General features: G+C 40.9%; 1 protein-coding gene across 4 annotated transcripts in view; it reads left to right on the top strand.

The window, feature by feature from the left end:
- The window catches only part of shtn1 (shootin 1), a 106,251-nt gene that overhangs the window by 27,951 nt on the left and 60,285 nt on the right, over positions 1–18,015 (top strand). For 3 of the 4 annotated variants that reach the window (XR_009645883.1, XM_060842454.1, XM_060842453.1), the window contains exon 4: positions 5,604–5,698. Coding sequence is in view for 2 of the 4 variants with exons in the window: in XM_060842454.1 (XP_060698437.1) it covers positions 5,604–5,698 (95 nt within the window). In the remaining 2 variants the exon portion in view is untranslated. Of the gene's footprint in view, positions 1–5,603; positions 5,699–18,015 lie in introns of those variants that run through there. The other variant, XR_009645884.1, reaches the window with a different exon arrangement.

Raw genomic sequence — 18,015 nt, 5'->3', positions numbered from 1 at the left:
CTCAAGTCCACAAGTTATGAAGGGCTGCCAGCCCGAAGCCAGAAGAAAATTTTAATCATTTGGCCAAAGCTTGGCTTTGTTTTGGGATTTTGCTGTGGGTTGACCTAGAGTTCCTCTGTTCAGGACATGTCTGGAATGAGGCAATGCAATTTTCTTCACTCAAGTGGCATTCCCCAAGCTCAGTCAGACTGACGTGAATGTCTTCTTCCATCGAAATACCCTGCAATTCAAATGTTCTGTTTGCTGCATTTTCTAATGATAAAGCCAGTTGTAGTGCGTGAAGTCCAGCTAGTAGGTGTTTTTGCATGGTTACATCACTAATCCTACAGACCAAACGGTCTCTCAGTATCTCATTAAAGGTTAAACCAAAGTCACATGGCTCTGCCGGTTGTCTTAACCTCGTCAAAAATCCAGTTCCGTATTCCCCTGGTTCTCAAACTTCCAAGTAGAACTGATGGCGTCTCAGAATTAGAGGAGGCTTGGAGTCCTTAACTAAACCTGTCAACTCTTGAAAGGTTTGATTATCTGGTGCCTTAGGAAAAGCTTAATGAGACAAATTGCATTGCCTTCCTGTAAAAGGCACGGGTGAACTCTGTTGACTGGGGGATGCTGCATATATTCCCAGCTGAGGTTTGAAAGGAGCCAGTGGCACAGACATTCAGTAAGGCTGTGATCTTCAGTGCCACTGTACCATTGCCTTCCAAGCTGCATGATTACAGAACTGCTGCAGGAGGCGACGAATATACATGATAGCTTCACCAATCATACAGAGAGCTCTGTGGAACTGCTTTTCACTGATCTGCTTGCAGTTGGAATGCTGTCAGAATGCCGTCTCTTGTTACATCTGGATTTCCTCCTCAGGTGATGCTTCTTTATCCACAAAGCAGTCTCTGAGTCTCGAATATCTGGTTCTGTTGGTGTTGTTCATCCTGTCTCTCCTCTTCCTTATTCATTTCAACCTTCATAAAGCTAATACAGCCACTGGGTTAACTTGGTGAAATATCTCATGGAAGTATAGATCTGTGATGCAGTATCAGGAGTGAGATGTGTTTTTTTTTTATTTTCCAGGTACTGCATAACATGTCTTCATCTTTCAGATGCAAGAGCCTATGAGTGCTCCAGCCCAGCTACATGTACAATAAACACCCAGCATCATCACTGCTGCTGTTGATTCTTGGGTTCCCTTCTTATCAAAGGATTAATGAATGACAGACATGGTTGTGATGTTGTTCGGCACTGAAAGAGCTTAATTATCTTTATTCTGCAACAAATGCTTAACTTGAGTGCAAAGCCCTTAACTGAGAGCTGTGAGTAATGGGACTTTTCAGTTTCTGTTTTGATTACCTCACTTTGGTGTGTTTGCACACTGCGGGAACATGTGCAGACAGCTCTGGGGCCCCTCCTATTTGTGTGGTGCATTTTCTGAGAGTCCTTCTTTTGAAAAATGGTTTTCAGAACGATGGTGGTTCTAAAGTTTTCCTTTTATAATTTCTCCACCTACCCTTCTCCTCTAGACTATAATTTGTGCCCATCATTGTAGATTATTTTCTCCTGCCCTCTGATGTCCTCTCTGACCTGCTTCATTCTCTCTGAGACTATCGGCCTTTTCACTACCCCATGGACATTCTTAGCTATTGCCCTTCATTCCACTCAAATCTAGATTCCTGTGCCCAACTCCATCCTTATACCACCCCTTAGTTGACTTATCTGCTTTTCCTCCCTCCCCAGCACACTGAATTATCCCATTGAGTTCCTCACAATAAATATGTAGTCCCCATCTTTCCTTGTCTGCCTTGTGGGCTCACTGTGACTCTCCCAGTTTTCTCCCTCCATTCCCCAGGATTCTTCCAATGTCCATGATAACCATATCCTTTAACAGCCACTCCTTACTGTTCTTATCCACCAGTATAATCTTTCTGTAAACATAGAAAATAAGAGCACAGGCAGGCCATTTGGCTCTGTTCCATAATTCAATAGGATCATGGCTGGTTCTCAATCCTATAGGCTCATTCTCACTTTCCCCCATATTTGTGGAATGCTTGAACATCTAGAAACTTATCTATTTCTTGAATACATTCAGTGATTTTGGCTTTCTCAGCTGTCTGTGGTGGAGAATTCCACAGGTTCACTACAGTTTGAGTGTCAAAATATTTCCTTATCTCCATCCTAAATTGTCAGTCCCATTCCCTGAGATTGTGAGCCCTGATGTTTTTTCCCCGCACAGGGAACATATCATCCCTGCATCTTGTGTCCAGAACTGTTAGAAAGTCATACCTTTTGAGGGTGAGCCCCCCTCCCTGATCAGATTTGCTGGCATCAGCCATCTTGGCTGCCACTCTCAGGCAGATGAGTAGGCACAGTGAGCCTTCACCCCTGTCAGTGCCAACATTTGTGTAAAGGGAGAGCTTGGTTATAAGGAAGGCAAGTTACTGAAGAAGTTTGTACTCATCAGAGCTTCAGAGAAGAAGAAGCCAGGTTCTCGCCTCACGTGCGTGGTTGGTGTTTGTGAACTGATGTCTTTTCTGGTTTTGGCTGACAAGATTGCACCTAGTAATGTAATTCCATTGTGTTGGGTGTTCATGAGTAATCGTGGTTCGTTAAAAAATATAACAGAGGCTTAGGGCACTTAGCTGCCTGAAAGTTGTTGATCGCACATTAAGAAAACTTTAAGCTGCTGTTGGAAAACTGAATGTATGCCACCCATAAAATTAAATTTACTCATATGTTTGTCTAAAAGGTTTGTGAGGGAGTGGGAAATTTTCCTCTTCACTTTAGGGTTAACAAATGGTTACATCATGGAAGCCGGTTATGTCTGTGCTGATCCCCCAAAGGAACCACTTAGCCAATTCCACTTCCTTGTTTTCTCCCTGTAGTACCGCCTGTTCTTCCTTTTCGGCTAAATCCCTCTTGAATGCCTAATTGAACCTGTCTCCATCACACTCTTGGCCATTGTGCAGATCCAACAACTCACTGGGTGAAAACATTTGTCATCATGTTTCCATTACTTTCATTTCAAATCACCTTTCATTAGTTTACCCTGTGATTTTTGATCCTTCCAACAATGGGAATTTCCTTGTCTATTTTGTTCATGATTTTGAAAACCTCCATCGAATCTTCTATCAGTCTTCTGCAGGGAAAGCAGCCCCAACTTCTCCAGTCTACCTGCATAACTGAAGTTCCTCACCCTGGGAGCATTCTCATGAATCTTTTCTGCATCTTCTTTACTGTCTCCACATCATTGCCAAAGTGTGACTGTCAGAACTGGAAGCATTACTCCAGATGACGCTGAATTAGTGCTCCATACAAGTTTAACATATCATCCTTGCTTTAATCATTCATGCACCCATTCATAAGGTTTAGGATGCTGTGTGCTTTGTTAACTGCTTTGAGCGAGTGTATCTGTATATAGACATGGTCTAGGAAAATTCTTGCTTGTCTATTGCACCCTGACCTTGTCATTTCATTGTTAACAACTAAGATAATTAGGAAAAATACCAAAGGGGACATGAAGACTTTTGTTTTGAAATAACAGCTTATCATTATCTGGAATGTTTGATTGGAAAGCAAATTTGATAGTAATTTCCAGAAGAGAATTGGATAAATGAGTTTGCAAAGGGAGTATTTGTACAGCTATAGGAAAATGAATAAGGGAGTGAGATTAATTGGATAGCTCTTTAAAAGAGCCAGCATATGCATGTCGGATTGAATGGGCCCATTCAATAATGTAAGATTCCACTATTTTTACTGAATTGGGGGTTACACTGAGCTCTAAGGAGGAGACCTTGAAATGAGTCACAGAAAAACATGCTTCCATAAAATAATTCAAAATAATTCAATATGTCAACATAACATTCAAACTTGCATTTAAACAGAAGCATCTGGGTCAAAATTTAAGTTTTTAAAGCAATACTTTAAGAAAATGTAACTTACTTTTATCCCTTCAAATATCTTTATTTTATAGATCAGTATCCATCATAAACCATTCTGTAAACTGCATTCTCTGCTTGATAACACATCCTTTGAAGTAAGGTTAAGCTTTAGCATTTAATTACACAGTGGAATTATTCTTTTAAGTTCAGTAAATTAACTATATTTGGTATTAAAGAAAATGTATTTGACCTGGCCACACTTCTGTTTGATCTGGCCATGTATTTTATATAGATTTCATGGTTTTGGCTTTTCCTTAACTGGAAGGTTTAGAAACTGGAAACATTTTGCTGTCACTGGATTGTTTCCAGAATGAAGAGTGCTAGTTTGCATTGGTTATATTCAATAAGCAGCAAGTATTTCAGACATAAACCTTACTAAAACTCAGGGCAAGGATATTAATGAGCTGAATATTTTTTCAAATAAGCACATTTTAAGTATTTAAGGACATACATACATATAACAATTCTCAAAGCGAAACCATAACAATACGAACTTAAGTAGAGTTGAATGTAGTCTTGAAAGTATTTTGTTAAGCCTTCTGCTTGGGGTTACAGAGGTCAATGGTTTAATGTTGATGTAAGCATAAATCAGAAGTACAGTATTAAGAAATGACCTTGGTCTATAATTAAGCTTGAAATGAGAAAAGATCGACATTGGTCAAATTCCAACTCTCCAATCTTAGTTCCAGCTATTTTATGATTCTAAATTATCTTGAGTTCTGTTCTGTTTTGATTTGTATTTAGGCATGAACACATATTGTGTGCAAGTCCTGTTTACTAATGTCAGTTCGTATGTGAAGCAGCTGCATTCTATACCCAATTACATGATTTCATAGATCTCTGAAAATTGGTTCTATTCACAGTCAGCAATAGAAAACCTCAACACAATCATTTCTTTTCAATTGACAGTGGCAAGGTTGATGACAACATGACCATTGTGTTATAATGATAAGACCACCAAGGCATTTGTACTTTTCATCAAGGCGTTTCACAGAGTAGATACAATTTAATTCACTACACTGTCAGCAATGCTCACATTTGTCTGATACCATTATGCTGCCCGTCTCCACAGTTATAATCACTGTCCTAAGAGAAATGCTGTTAAATGATCTCCAGCAGTCAGAGAAACTCTCAATTAGGCCTGCCACTTTCAATGTGTCAGATTGTCTTATGCACTTGTACAATTTCGGTTCCAATCCTGTTTATTTACAATGCCTACCAGTAATTATACTTAACATGTCATTAGCTGAGAAGGGGACCCTGCCAAGGAGACTGCCAGAAACTGTGAAGGTTTTAGGGGGAGTTACTGGAAGACAGCACCATCAGAGGCTTTTAGCCTCTGATGGGATGCTGTGGTAGTGATTATAATGCAAGAATCAAGCTCATCAAGTCATAATTAGATGCCACTCAAATGTGCCACTTGTAATAACAGTGTTGATTCATGTTTTCTCTGTGACAGCATCTGCTAATTAGTTAAGTGGATTCAGTTGGCCTGTTTGCTACAGTTTATGATTACCTCTGAAAATGTCAAGGTTATTGATGCTTTCCAGTGACTGTTGTGCTGTGAAAACTTTTAAAAAACATTGTATAGAGTGAGGTAGAGTTTATTTTAAGGAATTTAACTTGATGTTCTCTGGAAGTGAAATGATCAAAGCTGTATACTTCTTTTTGCAGTTTCACAGTTGGTGATTGAGGAAGTCAGTACTATACAAAACCACCTTGACATTGAGAAAAGTTGCCGTGAAAATGCAGAAGTGTTTGCTTCGAAGGTATATGTTGTTCAGTATTTTATGCTGTCTCCTCCTCTAGGATTTCAAAACTGTAGAACTCTATGCTTTTCTCATGCTTCCAGCCCTTGTTTGTCCCCAAGAAACATTCACGATGTTATTTAACCACATCCTACCGGCTCTCTGTTTCCCTCCCTCCACTATTGTACCATTGATCTGTTGCAGTCTTGTAAGCTTCCACTTAATGCTGAATTTGAAAACAGCGATACATTTTGCTGCATTCCTAGAGAACTGCTTCCTTTTTTGATAGAAAATTATAGAAGGAATGTAATCCTATGCTAAGTGTAACTCTGTATATTAATGTCATGGGAGCTTTTCATAACAATTTAATAATTCCGTTCACAGAATTAGTTTTAAAAACCTGATGTTCCCTTTAATTAACTCCAATTAGATTTTAATGTGCATTTTGCATTTCCTAAAATAAAGTGTTTAATATTAAGTGTGATTAGATTGTACTAAACAAATTAAATTAGGTAATGCAACTATATTTTAGCAGGAGTTGCATCATTTCCATTTTTATTTTATTGCTTTTATTATTAATGTATGAAATTTAAACTGTTTTTGTTTGTTTCTTAGCTTCATTTTCAGTGTGCCTAACCCATTGACTGTTTGAGTAAAGTTAGTATTCCTGCACTGATGCTCAAGTACGACTTGTAATAGGGTATAGAATAGCGAATGTGAGATTAAGGTATAGAATATGTGACTTGTAATAGATTTGTAATCATTGACGCTAAACATTAGAATAAAGTAACTGAACTAGTGACAGTACTTAATTGTGCTAATAATTAACTGCTAAAGCATAATTTTAACTAGAAGGAGAAAAAGGATTAAATACATGTCTTATGCTCACCATGGGGTCTTTTCCTCATTTTCCTGTGTTCTCCTCTCCTCTCTATCCTGAAGATAATTATATTTTAATTACCCCTATTCTGACTATTGTAACCTATTTTGTTCCATTCCAACCCTTTCCTCTCCCTAATTTTATGAAGTTCAAAGCAATTTACTTACTCTTGAAGCACGCACTGTCCATTTGGAGATGATGGTAGCTTTTGAGAATAGCAGTAGGGTTACACAGTATTCTTCATTGTGATTAAGGTATTTTGTTTCAAGGCAAGATAAAGAGAGATTCCTATCTCTGATGAGAGTATGAGGATGGTTTTTAAACTCTCTTTTTAGAGATGGTGGAAGTATTTGGTTTGAATGTCTCCTGGAAAATCTACCGTAATGACTTGCCTGAATGGCAAATACCTGAATAGAAGAGGACCGCAGTTAGATTAAATGTTCATGTAATAGGAGTGAGAAACTCATTTTTGTTATTACTTATCTTCTTGACATATGCATTTTTATAGTGAAAAACAAGAAATAAATAAAATGGGAACTCATTCTTTGTTACATCTTGTTTCCTCCACTAAACCTTGCATTGTATTTTTAAGCAGCATTTTTTGGTAAGCATTTTAATACATATCACCTGCAAATTACACACAGAATATTTGATTTTTTTTATTGATCCTAACTAAGGTAAGGGAACTTTGTGCTGAGGAATAAAACTTATTTTCCATTTTGAGCATTCATCAGTGTAAAGGATCCTCATTACCAGTGAAACAGTTATAACTCTTCCTTGATTTCAGAAGACCTGCCCCTTACCGCACCAAAGTGACAATTTTGCTGTTTAACATATCAGCCACCATGTAGCCTCTGAGCAAGATTGCCAATTAGCGACAACTTAGAGGCAGTTTTGTGCTGTACATCCGCACCCACTAGGAACAGGATGGATTGAGGCAGACCAGCTCATTTCACAAAGGACCCTTACTGTCAGAAGACAGAAGAGACTTCCACCTCATCAGTCAGAGTTGGATTTGAATGCAGATTCCGGAGGTGAAAGGCTCTGTAAACCTCAATCATAGTATAACCCTTACAAAAGTTAGTGAAATACAGCAACTTTTGTCCATAATTTAAATAGAAGAGGTGCAGCTGGGTAACCATTACTAAATAAGGAGACCTATTTGAAGTCACTTCTCATTTTTTTGAGATTTCTGTGTGGTTTTATCTATTTGCAATCTTACTAAATTTGATCACTGGAGGTAATGTCATCCACCAGTGTATAATATGGAAATTTTGCCTTTTTAGAATTAGAATTAGAATCCCTACAGTGTGGAAACAGGCCCTTCAGCCCAACAAGTCCACATCAACTCTGGGATGTGTAACCCACCCAGACCTATCCCCCTACCCTATATTTACCTCTGACTAATGCACCTAACCTAACCTACACATCCCTGAACACGATAGGCAATTTAGCATGGCCAATTCACCTAACCTGCACATCTTTGGATTGTGGGAGGAAGCCCACACAGACATAGGGAGAATGTGCAAACTCCACACAGACAATCGCCCAAGGGGGGGAATTGAACCCAGGTCCCTGGCACTGTGAGGCAGCAATGCTAACCATTGAGCCACTGTGCTGCCACTTTGGTTGCCTCCAGAAAAGAGTTCATCCTATTCGTTGTTTTAATGGTGAATACAAAAATTGTAAGTGGTATTTTTAATTACTGAAAAGGGAATAGGGAGGATCAAGGACGTGGCGTACTTAGATTTTTAGAAGACTTTTGATAAAGTCCCCTCAGGGGGCTGGTTATACAGATTAAAGCACATGGGATAGTAGGTAGTGTATTAATGATTGGCTAGTAGACAGAAAACAGCAAGTAGGAAGAAATGGGTCATTTTCACATTGGCAGGCTAGTGGGGTACTATAAGGATCAGTACTTGGGCCCAGCTGTTCACAATATATATCAATCATTTGGAGTGGGGAACCAATGTAATATTTCCAAACTTGCAGATGATCAAAAGTTAAATGGTAATGTGTGTTGTGAGCAAGATGTAAAGTGCTTCAGGAGGATTTGGGCAGGATTAGTGAATAAGCTAGAACATAGCAGATGGAATATAATGTGGAAAAGTGTGAAGTTGTCCCCAGCATGGTAGGTCAAATGCAGCCTCCAATACCAATCCCAGGGTTTATACATTGTTACTCAGCCATTCAAGCAGTCAGTCAGGATCTACTGCACTTAAGGGGTGAGGAACTGAATGTCCAGCAGCCCACCACCCACCTCGTCTGTTTCTGCTGTTTTGTAGGCCTTTTCCCTCCTGAAATGTGAGAGTGACAGGAATTAGGAGAGATGAAAGTGGGTCGCCAAGCTGTTACCTTTTGCTGAAGGGGAGGGGAAATGTCCTGAGTCACTGAATAGATAGCACAGAGGGCATGCAGTGTTGTTAGGCTTTGGGATAGATGAAATTGAGAAAGGAATGATGTTGCAGGTAATAATGAGAATGGTAGCGTATGAATCTTGGTGGGAGGTGGGTTACACAGAGCGAGATTGCGTGTGTCAACTATTGCAGGTGTTTTTCTCCAGGCGGTAGAGACTGCCCTGACAATTTTAGACTCGACTGGCATGGTCTAGTGTTGCGGCCTTACCTGAAATGTCAAATAAAAACAACACTGAAAAATTACTAATGCACCTAACCTAACCTACACATTACATTACAAAAATTACATTGTATTGAGTTAGGGAGCAGAAATGAAGAATGTATAAACTGCAAAATTGATCCTGCAAAGTCTCTCTTACTGACATTTGGGGAGATGTACCAAAATCATTGTACTTGTTCCATAAGTTAACGAAGGGGAAACTGGACAGAAATAGGCTAAGTTATACTTTACACCAAATATCCCAGATGCTTTCATTGCCAACCCTGGGTATGTTGTGTCCCAACTGCAGAACAGACCCACCGAGATACCAACAAAGTCTTGTGGTATGAGATTAAACACAGGCAAGGAAACCTTCTACTGATTTCCATCTTCTGCTGTCCCTCAGCTGATGAAGCAGTACCTTTTCATGTTAAACACCCTCTGTTGAGAGAGAAAAACATGGTGACTGATTCCAGTCCGGTAGGACTGTTTTTCCATACTGAAGAGACATGGAAATGTTATGGTTCTATGTTATTGAAAAAGTCAGGAGGAGCAAGTGGGAAGAAGGGAAGGTTAAAGGGTGAAGGAGGTTAGAGGTAATTGACATCAGAGAACAAAAGGCACAGGAAGTGGTAACAGGTATAGACAAGTGAAAAAGCATGGATCTAGAATAGACACTAATGAAAATAGTCAGTTTTAACTGGAAACAAAATATGGAACCAAGGAGAATGAACAAAGTATATCAAAATGGAGGGCTGAGTTCATGGTCTGAAGTTTTGAAGGCCTGAGCAGGAAATGAGGTGTTGTTTCTCCATTTTGCATTGGGCTCTGCTGGAGCATGACAGCGGACATAGGATAGAAATGTTAGTCTGAGAGCTAAAAGTGTATGGAATGACAAGCAACTGGAAGGGAATCAAAAGCCATTGCTTCGAGGACGGTCTCTAGCCTCATCTTCTACCACCACCACCCGCTCCCCCCCTGCCCCCCCACCCCCACCCCACCCCCACTGCTACTGCCTTCCAAAAATTCACAAACTAGGAAAGCTATTTCTTCCTACCTTGAGTCTTTCTTTCACCATTGTCCAATCTTTTCAATCATATTGTTGTCTAACCCAAAGGGCTAACTGATATCATGAGCTAAGCCCATCAGAAAACAAAGGACTGTTCCTGTTTTCTGTGTTGACAGTAATTGTATTTGCACTGACAAGTCTGATGTCTCATGAGAGACTATCTCAGATGTAATGTAGTCAGCTATTAAATACGATGTAATAAGCCCATTCTATTTATCACATTGAGCCCGTCATCCACCAAAGATTTTGTGTAGGTATCTTTCCCATCAATTTCAGTAACTTAGACTAGGACCACTAAGAGATTGGGTAATAGGGAAGTTACCTAAGGAATCTCAGATGGTCATGATGAACACAACCACAACACATTGCACAGTCTTTGTAGAGATGACATTATCTGCTTTCATCTGAAATTGGAAACATTAATCCATTTGACCTCCATTTTCCTGTCTTCTCTCACCTTCATCCAATCCTTCTCTGGCTCTTCTCTTCCTTAAGTTTCTTTGTCTCCCTTTTCAGGGATTGTTTGTCTTAGTAATATTCATTCCAAATACACCAACTCCCACAACTATTTTGATCACACTTTCTCATATCATGTTCCCAGTTTCTCTAGTACTGTTGAATCTGTTCTGATGATGGCACCTTCCACGATGGAGTTTCTGAAATGTCTTCCTTTAATCCTCATCTAAGTAAAAGATGTAATAGATAATGAGGCACTGTGGGCCAAAATCAGCAGCAAGACGATATTCCATCATGACCTGGAACTTGGCATAAGATCCTCGATCTACCATTACCATCAAGCTGGGAGACTTGATTCTATAAAGAGTGCAGGAGGTCATGCCAGAAACAGCATAGATATGCTTAAAAATGAGACTTCCCATCTGTTGAAGCTATAAAATAACATAATATATAATGCTAACCAATGGATACAGCCAGTTATAAACAGAACCAAGCAAACTCACAACCAACAATAGTGCAGTCCTGCCCCATCTAATTGTGAACAGTGGTGGGAAATTACACACTCAACCACTGTGCAGACTCCAAAATCATCCCCATTTTTGATGGGGATGGCAGCCAGCACATTAGAAACAACAATGACATTTGAGGATTTACAACCATCTTCAGGTAGAAGGGCTGAACATGAAAATACAACTTACATGCTGGTTCAGCAAGAAATGAGGAAGGCAAAACACATTTGGATCTTTATTATCGGGGATTGGGAGTCAACGTTCCATGTAAGTATTTTTTGCCGTTGGGCAGATTTCCAATGTTGGAGGTGGAAGTCATTCTTTGGCATGTCAATTGATGTGCTTGGAGCTTCCAAGAGACTGCATAGCTGTGCTTGGAAGTTGATTGGATTACAAGAAAATGGAGGCTGTGTTGTTACCTATACAGATCTTCAGTGTGATCACAACTGTGTGCGGTTTTTGCTTCCATAATTAGGGACAACCATCGTTGCATTGGAGGTTGTGCAGGAAAGCTTCATTGGTTTGGTTCCTCCTGTGATGAGGGGCTGAGTAAGTCCTGTTTCTTGTGTTATATTCTTATTCATCTCAACCACCTGACGAGGTCCTCTATATCACAAAAACCCATCTTCGCGCACTTTGATTCAATTCACATGATGTCAATAAATAGATGTTAAGCACTGGCAACTGCAATGGCTATGAAACCCTGACAATATCCTTGCCGTAGTGCTGAAGATCTGGTGCTCCTAAACGAAGCGCCTTCCTAGCCAAGTTGTTCCAGTATATATAGCTACAACATTGGCAACCTAAAAAATTGCCCAGGGTGGCAGGAGACAAGGGAACCTGAGCTACGGATCAGGTGGAGTAAGTAGTGATACAGCATGCAGAGAGTCTGTGAGGAGGGATAGGCACTTGCAGTCAGTGTGATGAGTTGAAATGTGTCTATTTGTGCTGATCAGGGATAATGGAGGGAACTTGTGCCAGTATTCGGAGAAAGTAGAGGAGGTCCTTAATGAATACTTTGCTTCAGTATTCACAACTGAAAGGGACCTTGACGTTTCTGAGGACAGCATGAAACAGGGTGATGTAGGAAGGAGAATGTGTTGAAAATTTTGAAAAACACAAGGATAGATTAATTCCCTGGGCCAGACGGGATATAGTAGTAAAAGGTGAGGTCTGCAGATACTGGAGATCAGAGCTGAAAATGTGTTGCTGGTTAAAACACAGCAGGTCAGGCAGCATCCTGTTCCTTGGATGCTGCCTGACCTGCTGCGCTTTAACCAGCAACACGTTTTCAGCCCAGACGGGATTACTACAGGAAGCGAGGGAAGTGATTGCTGCTTATTTGGCGATGAACTTTGAACTTTGTGTCCTCACTGGAGTAGTGCCAGATGATTGGAGGGTGGAAAATGTATTCCCTTGTTCAAGAAAGAGAATAGGGTAAATCCTGAGAATTACAGACTAGTCAGTCTGATGTCAGTGGTAGGCAAAGTATTGGAGAGTGTTCTGACATACAGGATTTATAATTACTTGGAAAACAATAGTTTTATTAGAGATAGTCAGCATGCTTTGAGAGGAGTAGGTCATGCCTCACAAACCCTTTTGAATTCTTTGATGATGTGACAAAACACAATGATGAAGTAGAGCCTTGGCTGTGGTGTACATGGATTTTAGCAAAACTTTTGAGAAGGTTCCCCATGGTAGGGTCATTCAGAAAGTAAGAAGGCATAGGATACAGGGAAATCTGGCTGTCTGGATACAGAATTGACTGGCCCATAGAAGACAGGGTGGTAGTAGATGGAAAGTATTCAGCCTGGAGCTTGGTGACCAATGGTGTTCCACAGGGATTGGTTGTGGGACCTCAGTCCTTTGTGATTTTATAAATGACTTAGATGATGAAGTGGAAAGGTGGGTTAGTAAGTTTGCTGATGACACAAAGATTGGTGGAGTTGTGGATAGTGTGGAGGGTTATTGTAGGTTGCATTGGAACATTGACAGAATGCAGAGCTGGGCTGGTAAGTGGCAAATGGAGTTCAACCTGGAAAAGTGTGAAGTGATTCATTTTAGAAGGTTGAATTTGAATGCAGAATACAGGGTTAAAGGCAGGATTCTTGACAGTATGGAGGAACAGAGGGATCTTGGGATCCGTGTCCATAGATCCCTCAAAAGTTGCCACCCAAGTTGATAGGGTTGTTAAGAAGGCATAAGGCTTTCATTAGTAAAGGTATTGAGTTTAAGAACCACGAGGTTATGCAGCAGCTCAATAGAACCCTGGTTAGACCACATTTGGAATATTGTGTTCAGTCCTGGTCGCTTCATTATAGGAAAGATGTGGAAGCTTTGGGGAAGGTGCAGAGGAGAGTTCGCAGGATGCTACCCTGATTGGAGGGCATGTCTTATGAAGAAAGGTTGAGGGACCTAGGGCTTTTCTCATTGAAGCGAAGAAGGATGAGAGGTGACTTGATAGAGGTGTACAAGATGTTGAGAGGCATAGACAGAGTTGACAGCCAGAGACTTTTTCCCATGGTGAAAATGTCTACCATGTGGGGGCATAATTTTAAGATGATTGATGGAAATTTTAGGGGAGATGTCAGAGGTATGTTCTTTACAGAGAGTGGTGGGTGTGTGGAATGCACTGCCAGCAGTGGTAGTAGAGTCAGATACATTAGGGACATTTAAGTAACTCTTGGATAGGCACATGGAAGATAGTACAATGAAGGGTATGTTGGTGAGTCTGACCTTCGAGTAGGATAAAAGGCTGGCACAACAACAAGCATCAAAAGGCCTGTACTGTGCTGTATTGTTTTATATTCTAAGTATCTCCTGTACAGAAAAGGCAGAACAAATTCAGTCCAGCAGATTTCGACTTCCTTTGTTTACTCTGACGAGCAATGCAATGGAATGTGCTGTCAGCAGTGTTATTGAGCAGCATTTAATCAGTAATGATCTGTTCACTGATGCTTAGTTTGAATTCTAATAGAGCTACTCAATTGCAGATCTCATCGCAGCTTTGGAGAAGATATGGACAAAAGAAGTTTGTAATTTCCAATGCTAAGGTGAGAGTGACATAAAGGCTGCATTTGACTCAATATGGCTTCAAGGAGCTCCAGCAAAACTGGAGTTGATGGGAATCAGGGAAAACATCAGAGTCCTGCCTAACACAATTGTTGATGGTAATAGCTGTTGGGGGCCAACCATCTCAGTTGCTGAATATTGCCGCTGAAATACCTCAGAGTAGTGTCCTCGGGCAAACCATCTTCGTCTGTTGCTTAATCAGATGGTCAAAAATGGATCTACAGTGGAATGAATCAAAGTGCATGAAGTGGTGATCAAGACTTTGGGAGGTATTTGAGATGGGTAAGAACACAATTTAAAAATGGGATTTGTTCAGCTTCTCCTCATATAACAAACCTCATTCCCCCATCCAATGGCACCTTGCTAAGTTTTTTGCAGTCACACTCGTCATTTTCCTCTATCCTGAACTGAAGAAGGTTATGACGAAGAGTCATACAGGACTCGAAATGTTAACTCTATTTCTGTTTCCTTAGATGTGCTGAGTTTCTCCAGCATTTTCTGTGTTGTTTCTGATTTCCAGCATCCTCAGTGTTTTGCTTTTATTTGAATGCATCCAACCTACTATATTCACTACTCACAATGCAGCCTCCTCTGCAAGGCAGAGACCAAATGCAGACTGGGTGGCCGCTTTGAAGAATGCATTTACTCAGATTGCAAGCCAACCTTCAGGGCATAACTGCTTGCCATTTCAATATACCATCTTGCTGTCATGCTAACTTTTCTGTCCTAGTCCTGCTGCAGTGCTCCTGTGAAGCCCTGTGTAACAGGGCAACAGCGCCTGTTTTTCTCATAAGGCAGTTCTTACAGCCTTCAGATCTCAGCATTGAGCTCAACAACTTCAGGCCACAAATTCTTTCTTCCATTTGAATATTAGTTCTATGTTTTTGTTTTTGGTTAGAAGTGATCTATTTTGTCATCAGCATCTACTTTGAATCTATGCTTTGTCCCTTCTTTACAATTGCCACTTCCTATCCAATGATAACTAATCTTCTTCGCTCTTTAACCTTTCCATAACCTTCCTTTCTGTTCCACTTGATCCTCTCCCCTTTCCCAAAAGCATAAAACCCATCACATTTCTACGTCTCTTCATTTCTGAAGATTAGATTAGATTAGACTTACAGTGTGGAAACAGGCCCTTCGGCCCAACAAGTCCACACCGACCCGCCGAAGCGAAACCCACCCATACCCTTACATTACCCCTTACCTAACACTACGGGCAATTTAGCATGGCCAATTCACCTGACCCGCACATCTTTGGACTGTGGGAGGAAACCGGAGCACCCAGAGGAAACCCACGCAGACACGGGGAGAACGTGCAAACTCCACACAGTCAGTCGCCTGAGTCGGGAATTGAACCCGGGTCTTCAGGCGCTGTGAGGCAGCAGTGCTAACCACTGTGCCACCGTGCCGCCCACACGGCGACACGGCGAAGAGTCGACATTAACTTTCTTCCTCTATCTACCAATGCTGCATGATCTATTGAGTTTTTCCAGCACTTTCTAATTTTTATATCTTCCCAGATTTTGCAGATCATTCGACTGTCTCTCTGTCTGCCACTGTGAACAGTGTGTACCATCTACAATATGCACTGTTGCAACTCACCCAGACTCCTTTGACAGTACCTTCCAAATGCACAAACTCACCCACCACAAGGAGGACAATAAATGCTAGGAACATGACAACTTGCAATTTACCTCCAAATCACACACCATCTTAATTTAAAAATACATTGCTAACTCCTTCACAGTCATTGGGTAAAAATCCTGGAAGTCCTTTCTTAATAGCACCACATGACACCGACATCAGGTTGATTGTAGCTATTCAAGATGGTAATTCACCTTCACCTTTTCAGCAGGAGTATGAGTTGGAGATGGATAATAAATGCAGGCCTTGTTACGACATTTGAATACAATAGCCTTTATTGTTATGTGTACTCCATTATAGAAGTACAGAGAAAAGGTTTTACAATGGTTGCCTCTTATGTCGCCATTTTAGGTACAAGTACCTAGGTACAACAGAGAAATGAAAAGTAGTTAAACAAATAAGTTAGAAATAAGACAACGTTAAAGGATTGACATTACGGTCAGGTAAAACATTTCAGATAAACATTACACTGTAGCAGCTCAGTGCAGGGCCTATGCATGTGGTCCGACCACTGCCTCCAGACCTCAGTCCAACAGCTGTCCCTGCTCGAGGCTTCTAATCCACTCAGTACCAGCACTCAGCTGTTCCAAGGTAAGTTCCAGGATGGCCTCCCCTGTGCTGGTCTCTGTCCAGGACTTGCAGCCCATGTGCTGTTCCGGGTCTCACAGTCCACGTGCTGTTCCGGGTCTCGCAGCCCACGTGCTGTTCCAGGTCTCGCAGCCCACGTGCTGTTCCGGGGTTTGCAGCCACCTGCTGGTGCTCCAGGATTTGCCTCTTGGGTAAGGGGAGCAAAAAAGGAAAAAAGAAAAGAGAGAAAAGGCAGAGCAAAGGAGCCTCCTACTCTTGCCACCATCTTGCAGGAAGAATATGTCAAGAATGAATGAAACAGATGTAATATCTAGAATTGTAAACAGTCCTGCACATTTGGTTAAACCAGGGCTTGTGCCCGAAGCGTCGAATTTCCTGTTCCTTAGATGCTGCCTGACCTGCTGCGCTTTAACCAGCAACACATTTTCAGCTTAAACCAGGCATAACAAGCTTAACTGTAGGAAAGCTTACTTCTCTAATGTCCTTGATCTTGTCATGTAAGTTGTGTGAATTCTATATATTTTGATATTATTTATTTTGGATTTTGACGTAGTGGCATGTGGGTTTATTCTATGTATGAAGAGTTTCAGTGATTAACTTGTAAGCATTTCTGTAGCCATGACTATTTCTTCAGAAAAACAGTATGAGAGAGAATTCTTGGAGGCTTATGAAAATATGTTGGTGAGTTTTACAAGCAAACGGAGTAAAACAGTTTTGCATTTGGTTCAGATAGAAATATCTGGAGAATTTGTTTTAGCGTGGGAGAAATGCCCATAGCTTGGGGAAAGCCATTTGGATTTCAAGTTTGCGGAAGTCTTGGCAGAAGCTTCATGTGTACAACTATTGTTCTTGAAGAAGAGAGAGAGCTTAGAAATGTTCAGAAATAGGTTCCTCAGTGTAAGACATTAGTTTGAAAGTTTGAAATCAAACATTGGTTAAAATTCCAAAGCTCAGAAAATGCTTTGGGCGGCATGGTGGCACAGTGGTTAGTACTGCTGCCTCACAGTGCTAGGGACCCAGGTTCAATTCTCGACTCAGGCGACTGACTGTGTGGAGTTTGCACATTCTTCCTGTGTCTGCGGTTTCCTCCCACAGTCCAAAAATGTGCAGGTTAGGTGAATTGGCCATGCTAAATTGCACGTAGTGGTAGGTGAAGGGGTAAAGTTAGGGGTATGGGTGGGTTGTGCTTCGGCGGGTCGGTGGGGACTTGTTGGGCTGAAGGGCCTGTAAGTAATCTAATCTAATCTAAGTAAGCTTTGTTGTGTAAAGATTCAAGGAAGAAGCTATCAAATTCTTGAGACTCTGAATTGAAGCCACTGTTAAACTAAGAAAACTATAGAAAAGTCTGCTTGAGTTCTGTAAGGGAGCGATGTTGGGATTAATGGCATTATCTTTTACCATGGCGAAAGTGACTACTGCAGATGCTGGAGATTAGAGTCAAGATTAGAATGGTGCTGGAAAAGCACAGCAGGTCAGGCAGCATCCGAGGAGCAGAAAATTGAAT

Source organism: Hemiscyllium ocellatum, chromosome 22, assembly GCF_020745735.1.
Source record: "Hemiscyllium ocellatum isolate sHemOce1 chromosome 22, sHemOce1.pat.X.cur, whole genome shotgun sequence".
NCBI lineage: Eukaryota > Metazoa > Chordata > Chondrichthyes > Orectolobiformes > Hemiscylliidae > Hemiscyllium > Hemiscyllium ocellatum.
Note: the sequence above shows the minus strand (reverse complement) of the source record. Positions and strands in the feature narration are given on the sequence as shown.